Genomic DNA, 24,552 nt, shown 5'->3' on the forward strand with positions numbered 1-24,552 from the left:
TTGATTCAATGATTGATGATTACAACTTACAAGCAACTTTTGTTATATAATTGTAACTTTCTTCATATAGTAAGAAACTTTTACACGCAACTGGCTTATAATAGAAACCCTAGGTATATGCTTAGTGATATAGCTTTAACTTCTTTAGTTCTTTTGCCATTTTTACAAGGACAACGAGAAGATTATTAGGTAAATGCATTCTGATAACTAATCTATGTAAAATCACCAAACCAACTCAGTGATTGCCTAATAATATTGTAATAATAATATGCATTCTTTCAAGATATTTATATCAAAGCAAGTGTGACAGTTACCAACAATCAAACTATTGTTAAAAATGGTGAATATTATGTCATAGGTTATTTGGACACCAGCCATCAGGCGCATCTATACAGCCTGTATAGGGGTTATACGAGCCGTATAGATACAAAATTTTGTCATTTTGTGTCGGTAGTGTTGGAAGGCTGCACAACCCTATAGACTGAAAAATCTGTCATCATGTCCCCTCCGTTTATTAGTTAGTTATGTGAGGGTTTTACGACTCGTATGGCCCCTTTACGAGCTGTATAGAGTTGTTAACGCACGGGGGTTGTGTTTGAATATAACGACCCGAAAATTATATATAGCAGACCATTTTCTTCCTTTTGCCTGTTTTTGGCGGGCGAATATTTAAACTTGTAGACCTTTTTATTTGAGCTTTGGACAATTTTAGTCCTTTAGTTAGTTTATTACATCTTAGTACATCTTCATAAGGCATATTAATGTATTGCTCCCTTATGGTAGTGAATTTAAAGTGTTCTATAGGTCCCATTAGCATAGGTTTATTCTTAAGAAGTTTTCATGGTAGAAGTTTCACATGTTTTGTCGATGCTTTCTTATTATTTCATTTATGTTTCAGGACTCACTTGCGACAAAAACCGTCAGAAGCCTGAAATTGAGTGTAGTTGAATTGAGCCTGTCGTGTTCAATTCCAATGTTCCATGAACAGTTGGCCTCGGCTGTCAATGGATTGAGATATATATATATATATTTGACCAAAAGGGTACGCATTTAGTTGTTCTAAAACTCGGGTTTCACCAAATGACTTTAGTTTGTAGTTATGAATTTATGTGTACGTGTTTAAGCGAAAGAAAATTCATGTTGCTTATTTTTTGGATGGCGCTAATTATTCCGCCTGACAGGTCTCCGAAGGAAAACTCCTACATCAACCACTTTACAAAGTCACGTATTTTGTTACATATATTTGTGATAATATAGACATACTACCAAAAGAATATATATAAAGTGTGAATTTTCACGAATTAAATAGGGAAAAAGGATCAATCCTTCTACAAAGCGTTGAAACGTTTTCATGAAACATTCACCAAAAAGCATAATGTTAAGAAACCTTTGTGTTTAATGTAGACAAGACATATCAGCAATAATGCAGAAATCACAATCACTGTTTACCATATGCATGTTTATTGTTTAATTAATACTTTCTTTTACATTTTTTTGTGAAATTTGTTCCTAAAATTCTGCCAGTGATCGATCAGGAAAGATAGCGAATGACATAGACTTGCATGGATATACGATCCTTTTTGAGTGTAAAGTAAAAGATGTTAGAAAGTTCGTAATAATATAACACCCATATCTTAGAATTGTCACAATCCGTATTTACAAATAGAATGATAATTATATAGCATTAGTTTGAATGAGACCATCAATCTAATTGATTTAATGTTGACTACCATAGAAAATGTCTCCTCACATATAGTCTTAGCATTCGTTTGAATCAAACCACCCGTAACTCTGATGGTTATTCCAAGTTTCTTTTGGCTAGGGGTGACCTCGACCCCCCTTTTTGTGTAATATTGTAAATAGACCCGTTTTTTACCCTAAAATTTGTATATACAGTGTAAATTTACCCATTTTCGGCCGAAAATTTGAGCCCGAGCCTCATAGTTTATGAAATTTTCCATATGGTTTGAGCTCCGGCGTTTTCGTTCAAGCTTCGTTAGTATCTCTCTCATGATCACAACCAATGTAAAATTTTCCTAACGTGTTACATTCACATCCGGAATGGCAAACTTAAAAATCAATATTTATCCATGAAGCTATACCAACATAATATAAGGTTTCAAGAAGTACACGAAATTTATATACTGATATATGAAAAGTCCTTTACTAATTACTCTCTCTTTGAACATCTTTCCACATAATCCAATATTATCAATATTTATGCATAAAACATATGCCAGGATGGTGAAAAGCTTTAAAAACTAAAAAGTATATTTTATACGTCAAATATAAATATATTTTTAACCGAGCTTGAAACTATCCACTGTTGGACTTAATTTTATCAAACAACATGAAAAACACCGACATTTTGTGTTAACTCACCATCTCACCATGTCTCTTCGAATATTATTAAGTACGGAAACCAAACATTACAATTACCCCTAGACCCTGTACTAAACTCAAGCCCTTTAAATAATAACATACTCTAATTCAAACTCAAATAAATTTATTAATTTATTAAACTAAACTTGCACTTAACCCCTTCATTTTTCATCTAACTCGTTGCAAGATTAACTTTCAACATCCCCAATACCCGAGTGAATACTGATATTGACGATCCAGATCTGATTTATCCTGGAAAACATTGTTAAGAAGGAAACTCACCACTATGGGAAAACCCCTCTAACTCAGGTTTAGAACCAAAACTCATAAGATCTCAAGCCTTTTTCATTACCCACATGCCATTAAACTAGAAGGCCAACCGCTTATATGTCAAATATTTTATTTACAAGTCTTAACTAGTAGATTTGACATTTTATTTTCCTTAATTATATTTATTGAGATTTATTCTACCTACTACATTAAATACTCTAATTATAAGGTGATACTTATCATATACTTGCCTATATATAATACATATATATGTACGTATTATGAGGCTTATCTACTTTTTAGGAAGGTTTTCACTAACCTTCTGAAAATCAAGGGAAAATAACTTAAATACACATTTTAAACTAATTGTTTAACATAAAACTTTACATAATAGCCATCTGACCATATATGCAAGTGGGTTACAAATGGCCGGTACTAAAAATACTTTGGTTCTCTAGGTGTGCCTTTTAGTGTATACGGTGAACCACATGTAATCGTCGTGCATGAGCCTACACATGCGCAAGATCCTGGGATTGTCGAGCCAAATTTGAGTTAATGTATGTTCCTTACCTCGCATTTCTGCAAACCGGCCAATTTAAAGTTTTCATGAAACATACACCAAGGAAGTATAATTTTTAGAAACGTTTGTATCTAACATAAACACGACATATATATATGACCAATAATGCAAAAATCATAATGACTATTTACTACTTTATATGTTTATTGTCTAATTACAAACTTTTTTAATTAGATTAATTTCTAAATTTGTTCCTACAATTCTATGAATAATCAGGCAAGATAGTGACGGTAGAGACTTGCATAGATATACAATCCTTTTCAAGTGTACAGTAGAAGATAGCAAGAAGTTTGTAAGATCAGCATCAATCAAATATTATCACAATTACTGTTTATCTTCTCGTATTGTCACCATTAGTGATACTGATTACTTTTTTTAATGTTGATCACCTTTTCTTATCCTTTAATTTTGTTTATCAACTTTTAATTGGCACATAATGTATGTTCTATGTATTAACACAATTTTACATTTTTTTTATTAAATGATTTAAACATGTAATTAAAATGTACAACAATTTTTAATTAAAATGTAATTTTAATTTTTAATTAAAATGTAATTTTTAATTGTCACAATTTTTTTATTAACATGTAATTTTATGTATTAACCCAAACATAAAATGTACGTTTAATTAAAACATCTGCCGCGTTGCGGCAGCAAGTCGGTAAATGTTAAGTTCATTCACTATGGCACTGACACCATAACAAAAAAAAAGTAAACCTACAAACGCCCGAAAAACAACACACGTACAACATATGACCGAAGCAACACGAATTCGGTCGACATCGGTTAGACTGTTACACTACCGACACAAAACCTAAAAAATAAGTTAGTAAACGATCAGAATAGATACGAAACTCGTATAGCTTACGATTCTATAAAATGTAATATTTTAAAGCGGCGTTTAACCGGTCGCTAAAACTTTGGCGTTGGAAAATTCCGGTTGGTGTTGTGGCGAGTCAACGTGAATTTGGTCTAAATAAACATGTCTAAACCAAAAACCAAACAAAACTCGCGCGTCTTGGGTGGTGAATGGAATCGAATTTGGTCGGTTTCGACGTTACCGACACTTAATCGTCTTAAACGTAAATTAATAAGCTAAAAAAGAATGACATAAAAAACAATATAAAGAACATAGGAAAACAAAATTTCTCATCAAATTAAAAAATCAATTAGCAACATTAAATCGAACATGCGCTAGTTAAAAGTTAACATAAATAGAGTTAAGGATAACTCCTAAGACCACCAAATCACATGTAGCTATATGCTTTTTTTAGCGTATTATATTACCTAAATTAGGGGTGTGTGTGGTACGGTTCGGTGCGGTTTTTGACTAAAACCGAATCAAAAACCAAACTTTCGGTTTTATGATTTTTTAAAACCATTCGGTTTCGGTTTATTCGGTTTTTGATTTTCGGTTTTTGGGTTCGGCTCGGTTTTGAATGCGGTATTTTCGATTTTGCTAGTCGAGCCAAAACTTTTTGGGCAAAAAAACTTGACCCAAGATACTGAATCATGCATGCCATTTTTTTTTCTTTAAACTAATAATTAATAGAAAATTTAATATTTGGATCTAAAATATTAAAATATTAAAAGATAATAAAAGACATATTTGAAATTAAAATTCAAAATCAAAACCGAAAGTACCTATTATTGGTTTTTAATCATACTTGCAAACCAAATATATTTGTATTAACAATATGTTATAATTAAACAAATATTCATCTGTAGATTTTGTTTTAATGATTATGGTTAAGATGTTATGGTTATTTTGGTTCGGTTCGGTTTTTTCGGTTCTTAACAAAATACAAAACATAACCAAAACCAATATTTCTGTTTTTGCTAAAGTTCAAAACCGAACCACCGGTTTCTGTTTCGGTTTGGTTTTTTCGGTTCGGTTTTTTTGGTTTTATTGGTTTGGTTCGGTTTTTCGGTTTTGTGTGACACCCCTAACCTAAATAGTCAAAGTAATGCCTCTTAAATAATTTTGTGACATGGAGTTTCAGTATTTATCTATATGTGTAATGTATAATATAAATGAGTTAAGCATGTCCATTCAAACATAACAGGCTTATTAGAAAATTAGATGTAACAACTAAAATGTAAAAGCATAAAGACCTTCGTTCCCTTACATGTTGTTCGGATGGTATAGGCTCAATTTCAGTGGCGGATCTAGGATTTTTTTTCCTATGGGTTCACCTGTTTTCGGTGTTTAAATTTCAAACAACTAAACGTTAATTTTTTCGAGCCGGTCGAGCCTTATTGGAGAATATGGTATAATACGATACCATAATAAAACAATATATTAATTTAAAAAACATTTAAGGGCATAAAAATTATTTTTTTTTACAATAAATGGGTTGAGAATGCGTGTTGTGTGAATAAGTACTTTGGAAATAACTGGAAGCGAAAATGTTCTTTTTTTTAGCTATTAATAACCCCAACTAAATACACAATGATAGTTTACTGAAGAAACACTAATCGACCCCGGCAGACTACGGATAATCTGGGGGTTAAATAGATGTTTCCCACGAGGGTTATGTCCGGCAAAGATGGTTCTTCCGATGACCTGCAAAACAGACACCGTGAGCTCGTCACTGAGAAGGGGGGGTACCTCCTTGTGACCACCCTCCGGCGTGAGAATCAGACTAGATTGCTCTTGAATATAAGTGTATATTAAGAGAAATGACTAGAGCAGATATCAGGTAATATATGAAGATATATGATACAAGATGATAATACCGTTCCAAGGTGTTGGAGTATTTATAGCCGAAGGTAGGTGTCCAAGAAGGTACAGTCGGCTGAATAGTATTCATGTTCTACCAACTGTGGGCTACGCACGTGCCATGCTGATGGTTGGTGGGTAGGCAGCGGCTGATAGTGACATGGCCGGCTGTGTACTATTCCTTTTCCACCAACTGCAGGCTATGGAATTCCTTTTGTCGTGCCTCCGCCCATGCCTTGACTTCATCGAGAGTTTGGCGGGGGAGTCTTCGTTTCTCAACCTGGGTATCAGTGGATCCCAGTAGGCGGTCATTTACTGCACTTGCCCCAGCCTGAGTAACTGGGGTAGTGTTCGTAAAATTTACTTCACTTGCCCCGGCTTGGGTAACCGGGGTAGTGTTTGTAAAAACTGTGTTACCGGTGTTCACCCCAGTAGCTGGGGTTGTGGTTACCGGCATTTCTCTAACCATCTTCTGTAGAAAGTTTGAAAAAACTGGAGAGATAAAGTTCTAGCTTTATGCACGGATGGCGCCAATGAAGAAACACTAACCAGACCCCGGACAGATTACTGGTAACCTGGGGGTTGGAGAGATGTTTCCCACGAGGGGTTAGACCCTTGGAAGATGGTTCTTCTGATAACCTGCAAAACAGACACCGTGAGCTCGTCACTGAGAAGGGGGGGGGGGGGGTTCCTCCTTGTGACCACCCTCCGGCGTGAGAATCAGACTAGATTGCTCTTTAAATATAAAAGTATATTAAGAGATTGCTAGAGCAGATATCAGGTATAATATGATGATAATGTAGTAAGATATGATAAGATGAGATGGTCATACCATTTGTGGTATTTATAGCCGAAGGTAGGTTTCCAAAGAGGTATGGCCGGCTGCAACAGTGTTCCTGTTCCACCAACAGTAGCCTACGCACGTGCCCTGCTGGTAGTTGGTGGGTAGGTAGCGGCTGACAGCGATCAGGCCTGCTGTATACTATTCCTGTTCCACCAACTGACGGCTACGCACGTGGTATGGCAGTAGTTGGTGAGTAGGCAGCGGCTAATAGTGACATACAGTGCAGGAGCATGCTGCTTGCCATACTGTTGTCAATAAGTTGTCGTATCTTTAGTCAGATCTTTTTCCCATACCTCGTCAGGTACAGTACATAAGATCTTCCTGTATCGTACGGACTGGCTTATTTGGGCGGGAGTATTCCCCCTCCCGCCCTTGTGCGGGATAGTTCCCGGCTTCGCTCATTCCTTCAGGTGACACTGAGTGAGAGCTAAGTGCCTTGTGCGTGTAGCCCTGCTGCGCGGGTGGCCTTCCCTGATGGCTTGTATCCGAGGCTGCGGGGACAGGCGGAGTCCTTCACCATCGGGAGGCATTTCCTGCGGGACCAGCTTGCGTACTGCGCGTAAGGACGTCACGTCTCTGAGCATGGTTGGTCCTGCGGATCCAGTTGGTTTCTGCGCAGACGTCCCTCTTCAAGGTGAGTCTTGCGGGTCCAACTAGGCTCTGCTGGGACCTACCTCTTCACTATTCGTGTAGTGTTTGATTTTGTGCAAGGGAGGCCAAAGCTATGATGGCTGTTAGTGTGGACAAGGGGAATATGTGAGTTTGTAGATGTCTCAAAGATGCAAAAGAAAAAAGTAATTGGTGGTTAATTATTGAGAGTATTGTAGGAAACAAAGATCACTCATGCCATGCCATGCAATGGATTGGATAGGGATGATCAAGGATATGTTAGGTAAAGGATGTAATGTGTTAGCGGCTAGTCTAATCAATTTAGTTAAGGTGAAAACCAAAAATATAAGCTAACGGTGTAACGAAAGACCAAACATATAAATAACTTTATCGATAAATAAACTTATAGGTATAACCAAACCACGAAACTAATAAGTTAATAACTATATGTATCGAGTGCTTAACATTTTTGTTTATCTCGGTAAACATGATAAAAAAGAATGATTTGAATGTATTGATATGAACTTCGCGTGACTTGCTTATTATTAATGATGAATGAAAGTAAAGCGAAAATGGGCATTTGGTCTAGTGGTATGATTCTCGCTTAGGGTGTGAGAGGTCCCGAGTTCAATTCTCGGAAAGCCCCTTATTTCTTTTATTTTTGCAAGATTTACCTTCATAATTTACATTTTACTTTATTTCTTTATATGGAGTTCTAAACAATTTGTTTCCCTACTATTTACTAAGTTATAGCACTCTGTATCATGAATATGCAGTTTTTTTATTTCATTTCTAAAAGACAAACAAAACTTTTTATTGATCATAAAATGGTATAGCAAGATGCTCTAACCACACCAAACATACAAACCGGCCACCGGCATATATTTATTAATATTATTCTCTATAAGAGTTTGAAGCTTTTTTGGTTAATCATTATGCATTTATATATCCATTGACTACTACCATTTCGGCGTCATTTATGTTTAAATTATGTGTCTCTAAACTAGATGTTCTTATTTATTTTAAAATTTTTGCATTGTTCATTTAACTTGTTAAATCCAAGATTGTTCCTTTCATGTGCAGTATATATTTTTTAAAAATAATTAACCAAAGGGGTACAATAGACTTTTTACGCTCAGTTATCGGAATTGTTGAATGGAGTTCAACTGGCTAAAAACTGAAAATGACTCAATTGGCTAAATGTTGACCGATTGGACTCAACGGGTTAAATTAACCAAACCATTGGCACCAAAATAGAACTTAAACACAATATATTACAAAGAGAACACAAAATAGCCACTATGGTTGTAGCGAACCAAAAACAATAAAGCTCAAGTACGAAGTACAACATGTGTTTGGAAATAGGACCGGTCAGTGTGGCATGTTAAACCGGGAAGAAAAATTGTTTAATTGTAATCAACCCGCTAAACTACTTTTAATCATCTTCAATATATCCGGCACCTGAATCAAAACATATTTTTGAATGTCACATTAAAATACAAGAAATCATAAGTTTTATAATTACTGATTAAATTTAATATCCTTTTTTATTTAAGAGTATTATTTTGTAAACTCACATTAATATTGTGTGACAAAACGGAGGAGTTTTGATCCAAAACAATGTAAATCTTTTGAAGTAGGTCTTGAAGTGCCTCCACTTGATCTCCTAATAGATCAACCTTCAAAACAATTAAAAACAAAAATATCAACATAAGTATATTCTAAATTAGTGAAGGGGTGTCACATCACATCGATAAATCTTTTTATGTTATGGTTTAGTCGTTTAGATCAGCTGACTGAACATTTTTAAAAAGTGACACCAATAAAAAATCCTAAATCCATCACTGTCTATATCAGACTACATGTGGTTTCAAACCTCGGATTCTGCTAATAACAGGTTTTCACATCTTCTTACAAAGGCCTTCTTGTAAATCACCCTTTCATGTCTAATCGAGACTGCTTGCCTCGAGAGCAAATCGACTCGTTGCTTAATATCATCCAACCTGAATATATTAACCATGAATCATTATAAAAAACAAACTTGGTTCGGATTTATCATCAACATCATACAAGTATACCTCGAAAGATTCACATGTAGTTTTTCGTTTAGATTTTCTTGAATATCCGTTAGAAGTGGTTTCAACCCGACAAGAATCTTGTTTTGAACTTTTGCATCTCGAAATCATATCTGATCCGCATATCATTAATAATCTCCAAGAAACCATGTGCAAACACATCCTCTCTAACTTTTGCTTCGATATCATAAGCGTCAAAGTCTTTGTAACTTTCGTTTAAAAGAACCATGTAGTGTTCTTCTATTATCATCGTTTGGAAGATCGACTGTTGTTGATCTTCCTTAAGTCTATCTATGATCACATCTTTCTTAGAAGACACACAACTTTGATCATCGATATACCCTTTCATGGCTATCAAAATCGTTTCTTTCTCAATCAACCATCTCCATTGTTGATCCATATATCGAGCTTCAGTCTGAACGATTTGCTCAAATGTGAGATCGAGTCTTAGTTTGAAAAAATCGACGTCTGAGTTCATTTGCTCGATCATTGCATTTTGTTCTCTTTTCAACATAATATCATTTTCAAATCTCTCCCTTAAAACTTTATCCTTTTCGATTATCAAACATTTTGTATTGTTCAAACGCTCATGAAGCAAGTTTTTGAGGTTGACGAGATTTGTGTCGGTCTTTTTCCTACTTGTTTCTCGGCTTTGATGGCCGGGTTGTTCTTTGATAAGTTTCAAACCGGCATTGATTTGGATGATTGCAAGTTCGTAAAACTTGGATGTTTCGTTCAAGCATTCGATTGGACCAGTTGAGGACCTGATCTTCATGAGTGCATTGTTTATGGATGATGCCAGGAGGTTCATCAAGATTGAATCTGTTTGATTTCTACACTCCATTGGCGTTTGAAGCTTTGAAAAAAGTTGCATGAATGTATGAGTGGATATACTTATGGGAATAATATTATATGATCCAAAATTTATGGCAATTGTAGCGTTTGGTTTTCTAATTTTGAAGATTTGTTATTTATACATTTGAAGATTTCAAGAGCAATTTAATCGAATTCCTAATGTATATATTAAACCAATGTTCACGTCGTGAATTGAACCTAGGGCTGTCACTTTTACCCGAAAAAACCCGTACCCGAACTAACCCGACCCGAAAAACCCGAAGCCGACAAAAGACTAACCCTAACCCAAACCGAAGTAATTCGGGTTGGTTCTCGGGTTTGATTTATATGTTTTGGGTCAACCCGAAAAGCCGAATAAACTTTTATTTTTGAAATTAAATATATTTTTAGGTGTATAAGACTTAGTCTTAGGTTAAAGTTATCAGAATCTGGTCTCAATCGACTATTGTCATTCCTACTATTATGGATCGATTGTTTATTGTTAATTTATGTTTTCCGCTTATTAACAACCGTAATCGAACAACCAAATCACTCCCGATTAAAGAGGATTATGGTTCGAGTTAGTTTTACTCTTCCTTTGAATTATTTTATCGAGTTTTATTGGTTTATCATTTGATTATTTGCATTACGAGCAAAGAATAACATATTGTTTTAATTTTAGCACTGTAGTTTTAAATTTTGTTTTGTTTTCTAGGATACTCGAAACCCGATTAACCCAATCCGAAAAAACCCGAACCCGAAAAACCCGTGAGAGATTCGAGTTGGGTTTCAGGTCAAGATTTAAAACTTTGAAATTCGAAGAACCCAACCCGAAAAACGAACCCAAACAACACCCCTAATTGAACCCGCTTATCCGACCCAGTTAAAACCTCAATACACATAAAATTCTAACACTTAAGACCGGTCCACATACATCCCATACACATAGAAACATTATTCTCAGGGGCGGACCTACATAGTAGCCGTCGGGGTCCCGGGACACCAATGTTTTTTAAAATTTATTTAGAAGCGATATAGAAAATTTTTGAAGGACCCCATATCAATTAACATTTGGACCCCATATCAATATTACCATTCTAGTCTGATGGAAACCCCCTTCCAATACCACACGAATGACCCGAGTTCGAGCCTTGCTCTTTCCCGTTTTTTTATGTATTTCGTTTTTTAAAAAATTACTTTATATTAATTTTAGTTTTGACTTTTGGCCCATGGGTTTTAAGTTTTAACATATCCCAACCCAAGTACCTAACCCAGTAACCCAACTCATCAGACATTCAGACTAACACCCTCCTGGCCTCCACACACATCTCAATTCTATTTCTCAACCCCACTGGCCACTGCTTATCCAGTTATCCCTAACTCACGCCTCTCCTCTCAGTTTTTCCGGCCAGCCTCCGCCCATCTCCGTCCATATCCGCCAGCCTCCGCCTCACTCCAGCCACTGTTCACCCCTCTTTGGTCTTATAAGTCTTTGTTTCCTCTGATTTTGTCTCAAACTAAAGGTAATTTTAGGGCTAATTAGTTGATTGATTTTATATATAATTATACATTTATACTCATGTTGGTTATTGTATGTTGTATATTGTTGTTAGATTGTGACTTAGTTTTCTTAAAAACTTGAACTTTAGGGTTAATTATGCAAGAATCATTGAAAAGAAAGTTTGAGCCCTCGTCTTCTTCAAGTAATACATCTAAGAAAATTGATTTGGAAGACCTTCCATCAGATTACGTTCATGTTTTTCGGGTATGAATTAAAAGTGTATGTTTCATCTAGTTTCTAATTTAGATTCTTTCTACTTACTCGTTTCCAATTACACCATAGTTCCGTGTTTTATTATGTTCCTCGCCTCGACCCGACCCGACCCGAATAACGACCGACCCGAAAAATTTTGTAAACCGAAAAATTGGGACCCCATCGACAAAAAATCCTGGGTCCGCCACTGATTATTCTTCCTATCTAAAGATCTCAAACATGGCCGGTCGTGCTTCTGACGATCCAAGGGCTTTGACTGCACTCGCTCTCAAGATGAACTGGCGGTAAAAGGCAGCAATGGCGGCACCGGTGAAGGGTCCAACCCAAAATATCCACTGCAAAACAAAGCCAATATTTAAGTAAACAATATTCATTAATCAATGTTAGAAATAAAGAATATAACTAACTAAAACTTACTTGATCATCCCATGCCTTGTCCATGTTGTATATCACTGCGGCTCCAAAACTTCTAGCAGGGTTGATATAAGATTTTAGGTTAAGCTTAGCGTCAATAGAACCGTCTCGCCAAACTCTACGAAACAAGATCTTAGGTTAAGCTTGTAGATTTTAGAATTTTTGTTTAGATAATTGTCTTTTTATTCATCATTGTGTTTTTGTTTACTTTTGTCACTGTGTCTTTATTACTCAACATTGTGTTTTATTTTATGATCCAATGTATTTTTGTACCATTCCTAGAATTAGGAGACTGTGTAGGATAATTTAACCCAATATTAATTACTATATTCTATTTTCTTTGTGTCTAATCTAATAATAATATAGAATTCCAGCAGCACTTGTAACGATTCCGTGAGGCGCTTTAGGGCTCGTCATGGAGTGGCACCACTTGTAACGATACGTAATATTAATATATCGTGTTCCACATAACACAAGATTTTAATAACCCAAGCAACAATCTTTGCATTATACTCAAGACTGCTATCATTTGTTCTTGCATTCAACCAAATCCATGTCAAAACAAAAGTCCATATCCTTGAAAAGGTACTCAAATTCACAAACTAAAGATTCCACATCCTACTTGCTACCAAAGGATTCCGATTTTTGTAAAACACATAAAAAAAATTATGAAATCAAACTCCAAGCTTTATGCATAATTTCATCATTCACAAATGGATGCAATGACCACATCAGACAATAGCTCTCTAGTTCTCCTGATGACGTCTTTAAACTAAGCGAAGAAACAATCTTTTCCTGCACATGTAAAGTTCCTGTTATACCCCTACACCGGTGCATAAAGTTTATGACTGGTTAATAAAGAATGGAATATTATACCTGCATCACATAATCCTGTTTCACCATGCTATACACTACCGCTACCATGGTTGCATAATCAACATCTCCAGGTTTTTCAGGGGCAAGAGAGACATTTCCCTCAAGATCCAAATCAGTATGATAACCTTGTGAAGTTTCACTTGCAGCTTCTATTGCTCGCTTTACATCCTCGACGAGGCATTCAAGTTCATTCATAATATCTTTTTCTGGACGTCCACGATTATATATAAAAACACCATCAGAAAATATATAAAATTGCATATTTACCATTACCGCCAATTATAAATATATCGGTACTATTGATTTCAAATCCACAAGATTTCTTGGTAAGAATGTTACCTTTACTTGTAATATTCAATAGTTGAACATGGCTTGTATTCACTTCTGTATGCAAAAGAATACAAAAAAGTCAACCCACAAAGTCAAATAAACTACAATAGCCAAAAACATAAAGTCGAAACGTTAACAATTATGTACACTTGTTGAGGTTTTCAGCCCTGCTTGAAGTATGAACATATCCAGCTTTAATGTAAGACAGAATCCTATCAATATTATTAGCTTTAATCACCTTCTCAAATATTTCTGATGTTTTGTCAATAGGCGGTCTTCTGATAAACTCTGCATAAGAAAAACGAAGATTTGATATTATAAAAAGAATTGCAAAACAGCTAAAAACATCATAGAAATTTACCGAGCCCTTGACGGAAATTAAATAGAAATCTATTTCCTGCAGCAGCGAGTTCCTCAAACTTTGCAACCCTATAACGAGACAACTGTGATGGATTACATGGTTGTTATATAAGTACTACATATATTATATAGCATGCAAAATGGATATGAAATGTAAAATAACTATACAAACCTTGCCATGAAATGTGGAAAAATCTGGACAACTTTCCGTTCTGTTTCAGAGTTTAATTTTATTTTTGATGTTTCCATTCTGCTAAACAATTAAAACGCGTGAGAGAGAACACCTAACAATACAAAGTGTTTGTGGCATGCTAACAACTACAATTACAATCAACTTACAAACATTCAACTTAAGCCTCTTCTAATCAACCAATAGTCAATACAAGCATATATCCATATACTAGTATCTTAGAGAAATAATTTGTTCTCAATAAAAGTTCTTACACAGTTTACTCATGCACACTGTCGGCTTTGAAGGAGGGCTGAGTGGTCGACGGCCACCGGCCCTAACACTCGGTAGGCCCATTTTTTTAAAAAAAAAATTATATATATTTTATGCAAAAAAATATGTATTTTTAATGTTCAAACCCAATTAACCAACTATTTAAGCCTATTTTCATTAAAAACAAAATTTTGCACAACCCAAATCATAACCAAGTAAGCCAATTTAAAAACATAATTGTTTAAACCCAACAAAAAACCCGTTTACCTAAGGCCCAAATTCTTTTCGTCTTCGGCCCAAAATTTTTTTAACTATTCTTAGAGACAGCCCTACTCATGCACGGCCCCGAGGCACGTCATTTTACTTCTTGTGGAAAGACAGAAAGCAAACACATTTATTGAACTAAATTGGAGAACATCATCAGTATTCCTAGAATCTAGTAGCTGGCATGAAATTCACGGATCTCGTATACATGCATACGCATTAGCACATCTATTGCAACATCAAGAAGAGTGGGAATAACATTTTATCATAGCCATTGAGTATCGATTACCAAGTCATCTTAAATCAAAAGTTTGTATTGAAAAAAATCATGCAATTCTCATTCAGGCATTTCATCGAACAGCTTGTGTGCATACCAACAATACAAGACAGAAACATCCAACTTCATACAATTCACCCTAAAATCTCAAGTTCAAACAACTAAACAAGTATGCTCATGATTTTAATAATTCATGACAAAATAAAAACCTTGCCATGTTTAGGGTTTTAAATTTCAAAAAACCCAGCACTCAATATACTATAAAATTCGAACACAGAAAGAAGACATACAAAACAGATGATTAACTAACCAGAATTCTGAGACTTGGGGATGCAATCGCAGCCGCTGGGTCGATGATATGTGAACTGAAGAAGGGGTTTGAGTCATGTTCGATTTTTAACCTTTAATTAATAAAAATTACTGGATTTTTTAATTTTTATTTTTTTTATTTTCCCTGAACGACCGTTTGGTTTAAAATTTGTTATTTCAGTCCTTAATATTTCATTTTTGTTGCAATTAAACTCGACGGTTTTAATATTTCATTTTCTTTTATATGAAAAGCTTGCTTGTAACTGCTAGACATAAACGCTCATGAAAATTTTCACTTTTGTTTAAAGGGACTGTGTGATCTTAAATATTGAATAAGGTTGGAAGTTCAAGTTCATATTTCATTGTTTTTATGTGCTTTAACCTCCTAAAAGTCGTTCCTTCGCTAGAAGTTATGTTTTACTCGTCTCATTAGCTAGTGAGGTATTAACGAGTCTCGTAAATTTTTAAAATTTTCATAATTATGAAAAGGAATAGACAACTAAATATAACAAGGGTGTAGATACAATGTTTGAAGGTACAAAAAGCGTAAACGTTACAAAAAAAGTTCTAATCTAAAGAATATATTTCATTAAAAAGTAGTTATATAACTTCCATCAATAAAGGAGACGGCCGTGCAACAAGCTACGACACTACACTTTTCAAATAACATATGCAAAAAAGAATGCTTAAAAGAAAGTATATTGTGAAATGGGATTAAAGGGATTTAATTGCCATTTAGAGAAAACAAAAACCAAACCAAGATTTAGTTTTTCAATTCTAGATGAATTTACAATATGAAATCAAAAGAACAAAAGCACCTCCAACAAGTCTTGACTTCATTTGGATCATCATACTAAATATGTACTCACAACACAAGTATTTCCAAAACATGTAACAAAATCAAGAAGATGACACTCCGCAATGTCACATGTCAATATGTCATACATGTCTAAATATTAGCTGATCAGATTTTATACACAATCAAAAATCTGATCAGCTAATATCTGTGGCATCATCCTCTTGACGCCAAAGACCAAAAACACAAGAAAAACGAAGGTGAAACCAAAAACCAGCTAATAAAAGCCATAGCAGTCGAGGTCTCGAATTTGGCGCAATGGTTTTGTCCGCAGTTGTTGAAATCACTACCGATAAGAACTGTGATACCCGCGGACGCACATGCTGCAGCAAACGTAAGTGTTGAAGCTATCTGCATTTCAAGAAAAGCCAAACCCGCGATCAAAATCGGTCTAACAATCATTTGAGGAAACATAACAACCAATTTAGAGGCAATGGAAATGCAAAGTAAGTATCTTTACCGCGTCTCCAATGGTGAAGAAGGCAAGAACTCTTGAATTTCTTAAACTACGCTTCACCAGAAGAGCGTAAAGATCAACAATGGCGAGTGACAAACTCCACAAGCATTGCAAGCTTAGAGCTGCAACAAGGTACCTTGTACAACAACAAAACACGTAAATTTATCTCATAAGTTTCATATAAATTTGTTCAATTATGCTCATTTTTCTCACAAGTCTCATCACGATAGCAATGAACAACGTACATAACTGATAATTCAGGTATAAACGCTTAGAATCAGGTTCGACAAATACCACACACCAGGTGTTTGATCAAACGCATGAATGAGTTTTAATCACAACTCTTAATTTAACTTCAAGGGTTTAACAATTATTGCATATGAGGTGTTTGATAAAATGCAAACATGAGCTTCGATCAAAACGCTTAATTTCACGGATTTGACAATTACCGCACATCAAGTGTTCGATAAAATGCCTAAAAGAGTTTTGATCAAAAGTCTTAAATTTGCCTAGCTTAAAAACTCTTAATTTCAAGGGTTTAACAATTATTACACATGAAGTGCTTAATAAAACACATTATCGAATAAATTTCGATCAAAACTCAAAATTTCAAGTGTTTAACTACCGCACACCAAGTGTTCGATAAAATGCCCGAACGACTTTTAATCAAAACCCTTAATTTTCCCTATATAAAAAACTCCAAATTTCAAAGGCTTTAATCTTTTGATCGAGTAACAGTTACCGGAACGCAGTGACGGACGGAAAGTCACTGGTGGCAGCCATGACGGCAACCGCAACGGCAGCAAATCCGAACTGAAAGACTCTTAACGCCATACCGGCCAGTGTTCCAGGCATCCCTTGAACATCCTTCATTCTTACTGTATCATCAGGTGGAACCCCATTATCAGCAGCACCTGCAACTCTCAATTCGGGTACTTGGATATCAAACGGGTGCACCGTGGGCCGGCTTCTGTTGCTCATAATGTTTACTGGGTTTATTCCGGTTCAAAGATTCATCGGTGATTGATTCGTGAAGCCCGGTTGAAATTGGACCCACGAAGAAATTGACGATTGAATGATGGGATTGGAGATGGTTACATTAGGGATTCGATTGATTAATTGAATAGGAATAGTGATGAGTGATTTTGGTTATGGGGTTTATAAGAAGAGTGGTAATATTATTATTTTAAAGGTGTAATGGAGGTTTGGGAAAGTTGCCCAGACGAAACGACGGTGGTTTGTGCCCGTTAAGTTGTCCCTAAACTTGTCCTTACATGTTTTTCATTATCGAGGGTAACCCAATGACAAAAGACGATGTTGGGTAACCTAAGCCCAATATTTCTTATTCCAGGGAAAACCCGTCGTCCGAATGACCATTGCGATAAAACTCGGTTGTAATAGGATTTGAACTTGAGACCCGACGATCTCCCACTTAAAATATTCAATTTCCCTCTGATGCCAATCAAGCTAAAGTTCATTGGTGGTACTTGCATGTTAATAATAAATATATAAGTACATATGTAACCGAATAATATTCATAATTTCATGATACATACGGGCAACACCTAAAAATTAGGGTTGTCAGTTCTTGACACAACCCGAACCCGACACGAAGAAATATTGTTTTTGGGTCGGCTGACACGACCCGTTTTCTTAAAAAGGTCGACTCGAACTCGACACGTTTAAAAACTAGGTTAACCCAAACCCGACACGTTAAAAAGTGGGTTGACCTGTTAACTCGTTTAACAATCTTATATAAGTTAATATTTTGATTTTAGAGATGATATATTTAACAATTTCATATATCAATTAAATTTTAAAAGTAAAACTAATTTCTTTTATACTACTTTTATCTAATTTTTACTTTCAACATTTTTCTTTTAATTAGTTATAACTGTATTCTCTGGTTATTTTATTAATTTGTTCTTATCTTGAATTAAATATGTGAGCTTAACTTTGTTAATTGGAAATGAGATATAAATACATAATAACAGTTATATTTATCACAAACTATTAATTAGAAAATCTATAATATATATAAACGAAAACAAAAAAATCATACGTGTCGTAACGTAGTCGCTCCCCCTATTTTTGGAGTCATCATATTTGATTGATTTTAAAATTGAAGCTTCTCAATAATTTGACCCGAATTCACGGATGTGGGTCTTACCAAACCCAGATATTTTCTTAAACGGGTTATAACATCTCATTAAATTAAAAATTATCCTCATCAAATTATTGATGTGAAAATCCTATAAAATAGGATATACTAAAAATTATTATATGATTTTTTTTAAATATTATTTATAATTAAGAAACAATTTTATAGTAAAATGATAAGCGGGTTTGGGTCTTACCAAACCCGGATAATTTTTAAACCGGGTTATAACATCTTAGTTATTTGTGAAACCTTTTAATTATCAAACTTTAAGTATATTATAAATATCATTACAATAAATAAAATTAAACCCAAAAAGTATATAAATATTAAAAACAAGTAATGTAAAATAGCCCCCGTAATACGTGGGATAAAAACCAGTTTAATTATAAAATAAATGAGCTAGATTGAACGGTGATACTATTCGAGAAAATAAACGAAAATAACATTTTTCTCACAAAATGTGAAAATTTGTTTTTGAGGATTGAAATTTGGGCCCAGCAACTGAAACAGGCTCACTTATGTTTTTAGTTTTAGTTTCTTTCTTGTGTCAAGGCCCAAAATACTAGCTCTTTGTTTTTCATATTTAATATTATGCATACCTAGTATATATATATATAGGGTAGGGTTAATGTAAAAAACAATATTTTTGTTAGAAGAATAAGAATAGATCTAGGCCCTTGGATCTATGATCTAGTGGTTGAGATTGGTAGTTTCTAAATAATTGTATTGTTTCATATTTACATTGTATAGTGTCATATTTAGGTGGTTTCTTTTATTTTAAAGCTCTTCTCACACTTCTCACAAAACACTTGTTTTTTATTTGAACTCTTTTATATATACATACATATATATATATATCACAATGTATGTATAGAGTTTAATTGGTAAGTCTAATAAAATATGAAAGAATCATATTGTAACTTCATTAAGGGCATGGTGTAACTTAAAATCTCGTGTTCACAGTCAAATATCTTGTGCATTGTGCTTAATTCACTTGTATATAGTGAAACGTAAAATTTTGTGGATGGTCGTCTATGCCAAATACCATGTTTAAATATAAAAATAAGTATCAAAGGATGATAAAAACTAGTTTATAGTCGTCTAAACATTTTCTAAGACACATATGAAAAGGGTATGAACAAATTTAAAAATTTAATACTATATTTTTAATATTTTCAAAGGTATTAAATAGGGATGCGGCTATGGATGCCTATATGTTCATTTAATCACACTTCATCCATCCATGTCTATATTCGTCGGACGAGTTACAATTGAATGGATATCCACCAGCGGGTAACCGAACTTGTATTCATTTAAGTGTACGCCATCCATACATGTCTATAACATGTAAACGACACGTAAATTTATGTTCATTTATGTGCAACTCATTCCTCCAACCGAACACGCGAGACACTAGTAAATGAAGACAACCTAATTCAAATGATTATTACAAGGTGTATTGGTTTTTATTAATCACAACTATCATAGTTTGGTCGTTGTTGGTTCTCAACAAACGAATTGACCAATCACGATACCTCCTTTTATCATATTTGTTCCCAACAGTTCACGACTAACAAAACTCTAACGATGTTAGTTGCAGGTCGCCGGAAAAATGCTTTTAGCCAAAAAAAGTCAAATTTTGTGCCGGGAAACTCAGCCTAAACACCACCACCGTCAACTGACTCACCGCCACCACTTGAGCACCACCAACTGATTCCTAAAATGGTTATAGAGTTCCGGCAACCTCAATAATTGGGTTTTTACTAAAAAAAGTTCATTAAGGTCAAATTTATGGTTACAGATGTGTTTCGGAAGAAAATGTTAAGCTTTTCGGAAAATATGCGAGTATTCCGGCCACAACCGTTTTCCCGTAAAACTGCAACTAACGGTGTTAGCATTCTATTAGTCGCAGATTGATCTCAACCAATTCGTTAGTTATAACCTACAACGATTAAATATGATAGATAGGATTAATAAAACCAATACACCATATTACCAGTATATCTAAATCAATATTAAAACTACATTGTTTCGCCTAATTAATAAAATACTAAAATTACCAGTTTCCTTTTGTTAAGTCATTATTGTTTAAACACAAATAATTTTGACATAACATAAACTCAAAATTGATTCAAAACTAAAAAGGGGTAAAGGAATGGCAAAATGAAAACATCACAAACCACAAAAAGAAACCATTACCTAAAATTCAACATAACAAAACATGCTAAAAAGACTCTTCTACCCTCCTCTTTTAACCTTACCTTCACTACTAACTAAATATAACCTCATTTCTACTTCCTTTAAACCTATACAACCAAATATTGCAACTCAATAACCAACACTCATTTCCCTTCTAAACATAATCCACTTGAAGGTTCATGTTCGGGATCAACTCGGGCTCGTTCGCAGGCCTCACGGTTACCATTTCATCACTCGGCCCGAACTTGGTTCTCATCTCAACCACCTTCTTATGAGAGTTGGAATGCAGAGTAGGAACAAAAGTCGGGCTAGCTGCAGGCCGGTACTCGGGGAACAACCTCCCCGACTTGTACCGAACACCACACGCATTGCATAGGGTCTTTGGGCCCAATGGGCCGGCCCTCCATTGGGGTGTCTTGGTAATTTCACAATGTAAACACTTCCTAACTCCTTGTCCCGGCTGGTTTTCGTTTTCGTTTTGGCTGTCGTTCTCGTTTTCCTCTTGGGTTTTGGGCTTTTTCGTCTTCTTTTTCTTACCCGAATCCGGCCCAGGCCCACAACGTGACGTGAAATTCTTTTCAACTGGCATGATAACCATAGGAGAGAGGAGTTCAACCATGGCTCGTGGATTGAAAGTTGCGGGCCTGGGACGTTTGGTCCGGGCCCGTTGTGGGCCTCGTTGAATCGGGCTGAGCGGGCCCGAGTAGGAGGCGGAGCTCGAGCTGCTGCTACTGCTTTCAAGGACCGATACAGGACTCGAAACCTTGAACGGGTGGTGTGCAACCGCGGTTTCTTTTTTAACCGGGATTTTATTTTCGTTAATCGTCATCCCACCGCCCGAAAACGAGTCTTCAACGAAGTTTGAAAGCCATTCCAGCTGGACAATATCCTCATACTGTGAATAAACATAATCCCAGATTATAATAAACATTTATTTAATTATAAAATCAATATAACTTCAAGTATACAACTTTCTACTTCCTTCATTCCAAATTAAGTACACTTTACTCTTTTCACATGTAATATGAACAAATTTCAAACAACTCTTACTTTTTAAACAATCAAAAAATTAACAATTATTGATGGGCCTATATAATTTAAAGATTAATATTCACTGATTGGACTTCATTTGTCTCAAATCTGAAGTTTACACTTAATATTTAGATCATAAATTAAGAAATATCTTTTAAAAAATAATGTAAAAATACCCTACAGTAAGTTTGGTCCCAATAAACAAAAGAACCATGCACTAACCATGTGCATAATCAACATCATCATACACCCACTTAATGCTTAACTGGCAACCAAGAACTTATATGGATGACATCATTAAGATTATTATTTAATATATATTTTTTATTTTAATTTCTTTATTAAAACAGTCAACAAACATAGAATTGTTAACTACTCACCGGAACAGCAATCTCTGCAGCCAGACCGGTGTCGTTATCGCTGCTGCCGCCACCGAAAACCGGGTCAGAAACCGGAAGCTCATCGTTCCAAGTGTTGGGAAACTCATTGCATTCGACGGGATTAACTGCGGCTTCTTCGACAGCAGGGAACTCAATCAAATCATCAATGTGGTCAAAGAAGCTTAAACAATCAATCTCCTCCATATAACTTTGGTCTGTCATTTTCTTTTGAAAGACAATATGAATATTATTATTTTGAGTAAGGCAAATATATAGAGGAAAGAAAAGATGACGTCAGTATGACAAACTCAAAGGTTATCAGTAAAGGGTTATTTTGGGGAAGAAGATAATAAGTTTTGATAAGTGTATTTTCCCCAAATTTAATTTAGGGTTTAAAGAGTTTTATCTAAAATTAGAAAAACCCTAACAATGAATCCTATGGCTACTTTTTCTTCCGTGTTTTACTACTTTTCACCACCAGTCAATTCAACCCATAATAATAATAATAATAATAATAATAATAATAATAATAATAATAATAATAATAATAATAATAATAATAATAAGCTTACCTTCGGAATTAATGGCGGACTCACCCAAAGCTTGTGAAAATTGAGTACAGGTACACCTGCAAAATTATAATTCAAGTTCAAAAACTACATATTATGAACCATAATTTTTTAAATTACAACTTATCACACACAAGTACATTTATACAATTAACACGTATTATTATTATTATTATTACTTAAAATTTAAAATTACAATTTATTAATACAAGGTATCCATTTGCACCTTTATTACACACTTAAAAGTTTAATTAATTTCACGAATTCAACATGAAAACAGTATAAGAATTCAAAATTAACGAGAATCGTAAGAAATTGACGGAAACTTATAAGCCGTTAGGCTCCGTTAAACTTGTTACATACATATGCAACGAAAGCATGAAACATTCATACACGTCGCATTCTTCACCTCGCGGTTAATTTCTACGCAAAGGTGTAAATAATTGTTTGGAAATTGGATAGAAATTAGTTACCTGAGAATGTGAAGGCGAAAACTAGAATGATAAAGAGATAGAAGGTGAAAATAATAATAATAATAATAATAATAATAATAATAATTATTATTATTATTATTATTATTTCATTTCCAACAGAAGAGACAAATTAATGGCTTGGAATTTCGAAAAGTCAATAGAAGAACGCAAGGCTCCAATTTACTCAATCTCAATCAGAATTAGAATTTGAAATTGAAACAAGAGAAAGTGTGTGTGTGTGTGTGTGTGTGTGTGTGTGGGTTTAGTAGGTGAAGAAGCTGTTTGTTGATTGAGTGATAAAAGAGTCATATAGGGAGACAAGCTTTGAGTTCGTGTTTTAACCTGTTTAACATGTTATAGACGACGCAATTAACATAAGTATTAAATATGAAAATGACTCGTTTAATAATTGAATTTTGTGGTTTGAGTATGACAGTTATACATTTTATGTACCAAGAAAGAAAACTGGTATTTCATTTGTATCAGAATGAGCTAAAATATGGTACAACCGATTAAACCAGGTTATACCGGAAGGTTCAACCGTTTAAAAGGTAATCTTATAATTTCTTATAAATGTAACTTTAACTCCAAAAATAACCTAAAAGTAAATGATTCCATAACAAAAAAATAATTCAAAAGTTAATATGTATTACAAAAATAATACAAAAACACTCAATTTTAAAAAAAATAGTCCTAAAGTTTACACGTTTGAATATTAATTGTTGGGTTAAAAGTAGCTCTGGAAAAATATGGGCCGCAAATATAAAAAAAATCTCGTATTTAAAACCAGTTTGTCGGTAAAAACCGGTATTTTAGTAAAAAAAAACCGCTGGTACGATGTTCTAACAAATCGGCCAAATATACCGGGCTCAATATACCGACATGCGGTACGAAATCCGGTTCAACCGGTCGGTTTGAACCGTTTTTAAAACACTAAAAAGAACAGATGTACTCTAGTGTTTTTATGCATAGCGCGTTCCTTTAACTATTTTTAAAAAAGTATAAAATTACATAACGTGTTTTTTTACTAAGCATATCTTATCATGTTTAAATAGTGCTTATT

General features: G+C 34.6%; 3 protein-coding genes across 6 annotated transcripts; all 3 read right to left on the reverse strand.

The window, feature by feature from the left end:
• Positions 1-12,894: 12,894 nt before the first annotated feature.
• Positions 12,895-15,402, reverse strand: LOC143637532 (uncharacterized). Of its 3 annotated transcripts, XM_077104899.1 has the most exons (7): positions 15,364-15,402; positions 14,243-14,320; positions 14,072-14,139; positions 13,858-13,998; positions 13,720-13,761; positions 13,381-13,586; positions 12,895-13,299 (listed from the first exon to the last, which is right to left on the reverse strand). In XM_077104899.1, exons 2-7 carry the CDS (start codon positions 14,317-14,319, stop codon positions 13,171-13,173), a joined length of 663 nt encoding a protein of 220 aa, XP_076961014.1. In that variant the 5' UTR covers position 14,320; positions 15,364-15,402; the 3' UTR covers positions 12,895-13,170. The 3 variants fall into 3 exon arrangements, 1 of the variants encoding a protein (XP_076961014.1); XR_013154448.1 differs by lacking the exons at positions 12,895-13,299; positions 15,364-15,402 and having other exon boundaries at positions 13,449-13,586; positions 13,720-13,764; positions 13,858-14,139; positions 14,243-14,315; XR_013154447.1 differs by lacking the exons at positions 12,895-13,299; positions 15,364-15,402 and having other exon boundaries at positions 13,449-13,586; positions 13,720-13,764; positions 13,858-14,333.
• A 700-nt stretch (positions 15,403-16,102) lies between these two features.
• Positions 16,103-17,689, reverse strand: LOC143637533 (CASP-like protein 5A1). The gene is made up of 3 exons (XM_077104900.1): positions 17,418-17,689; positions 16,679-16,811; positions 16,103-16,569 (listed from the first exon to the last, which is right to left on the reverse strand). The coding sequence occupies exons 1-3, from the start codon at positions 17,654-17,656 to the stop codon at positions 16,375-16,377; spliced, it is 567 nt and encodes a 188-aa protein (XP_076961015.1). The 5' UTR covers positions 17,657-17,689; the 3' UTR covers positions 16,103-16,374.
• A 3,317-nt stretch (positions 17,690-21,006) lies between these two features.
• Positions 21,007-23,087, reverse strand: LOC143637534 (GATA transcription factor 8-like). Of its 2 annotated transcripts, XM_077104901.1 has the most exons (3): positions 23,020-23,087; positions 22,448-22,672; positions 21,007-21,930 (listed from the first exon to the last, which is right to left on the reverse strand). In XM_077104901.1, exons 2-3 carry the CDS (start codon positions 22,667-22,669, stop codon positions 21,190-21,192), a joined length of 963 nt encoding a protein of 320 aa, XP_076961016.1. In that variant the 5' UTR covers positions 22,670-22,672; positions 23,020-23,087; the 3' UTR covers positions 21,007-21,189. The 2 variants fall into 2 exon arrangements, with proteins under 2 accessions (XP_076961016.1, XP_076961017.1); XM_077104902.1 differs by lacking the exons at positions 22,448-22,672; positions 23,020-23,087 and adding an exon at positions 21,993-22,043.
• Between the last annotated feature and the right edge of the window lie 1,465 nt (positions 23,088-24,552).

Source organism: Bidens hawaiensis, unplaced genomic scaffold (genome assembly GCF_021521415.1).
Source record: "Bidens hawaiensis isolate Kalapana, Puna unplaced genomic scaffold, B.hawaiensis_p1.1 tig00008374_1, whole genome shotgun sequence".
NCBI classification, from domain to species: domain Eukaryota; kingdom Viridiplantae; phylum Streptophyta; class Magnoliopsida; order Asterales; family Asteraceae; genus Bidens; species Bidens hawaiensis.

Bases quoted from the DNA above. Each gene is read 5' to 3' on its own strand.
- LOC143637532 (XM_077104899.1), bottom strand. From the start codon at position 14,319: ATGGAAACATCAAAAATAAAATTAAACTCTGAAACAGAACGGAAAGTT. The intron at 13,762-13,857 runs GTACATAATTGT...TGCATACAGAAG, and splicing joins GGCTGAAAACCTCAACAAGT to TGAATACAAGCCATGTTCAA. The intron at 13,300-13,380 runs GTATAATATTCC...TTACATGTGCAG, and splicing joins AACAGGATTATGTGATGCAG to GAAAAGATTGTTTCTTCGCT.
- LOC143637533 (XM_077104900.1), bottom strand. From the start codon at position 17,656: ATGAGCAACAGAAGCCGGCCCACGGTGCACCCGTTTGATATCCAAGTA. The intron at 16,812-17,417 runs GTAACTGTTACT...TTGTTGTACAAG, and splicing joins CCGTCCGTCACTGCGTTCCG to GTACCTTGTTGCAGCTCTAA. The intron at 16,570-16,678 runs GTAAAGATACTT...CTTGAAATGCAG, and splicing joins TCTTCACCATTGGAGACGCG to ATAGCTTCAACACTTACGTT.
- LOC143637534 (XM_077104901.1), bottom strand. From the start codon at position 22,669: ATGACAGACCAAAGTTATATGGAGGAGATTGATTGTTTAAGCTTCTTT. The intron at 21,931-22,447 runs GTGAGTAGTTAA...GTTTATTCACAG, and splicing joins CTGCAGAGATTGCTGTTCCG to TATGAGGATATTGTCCAGCT.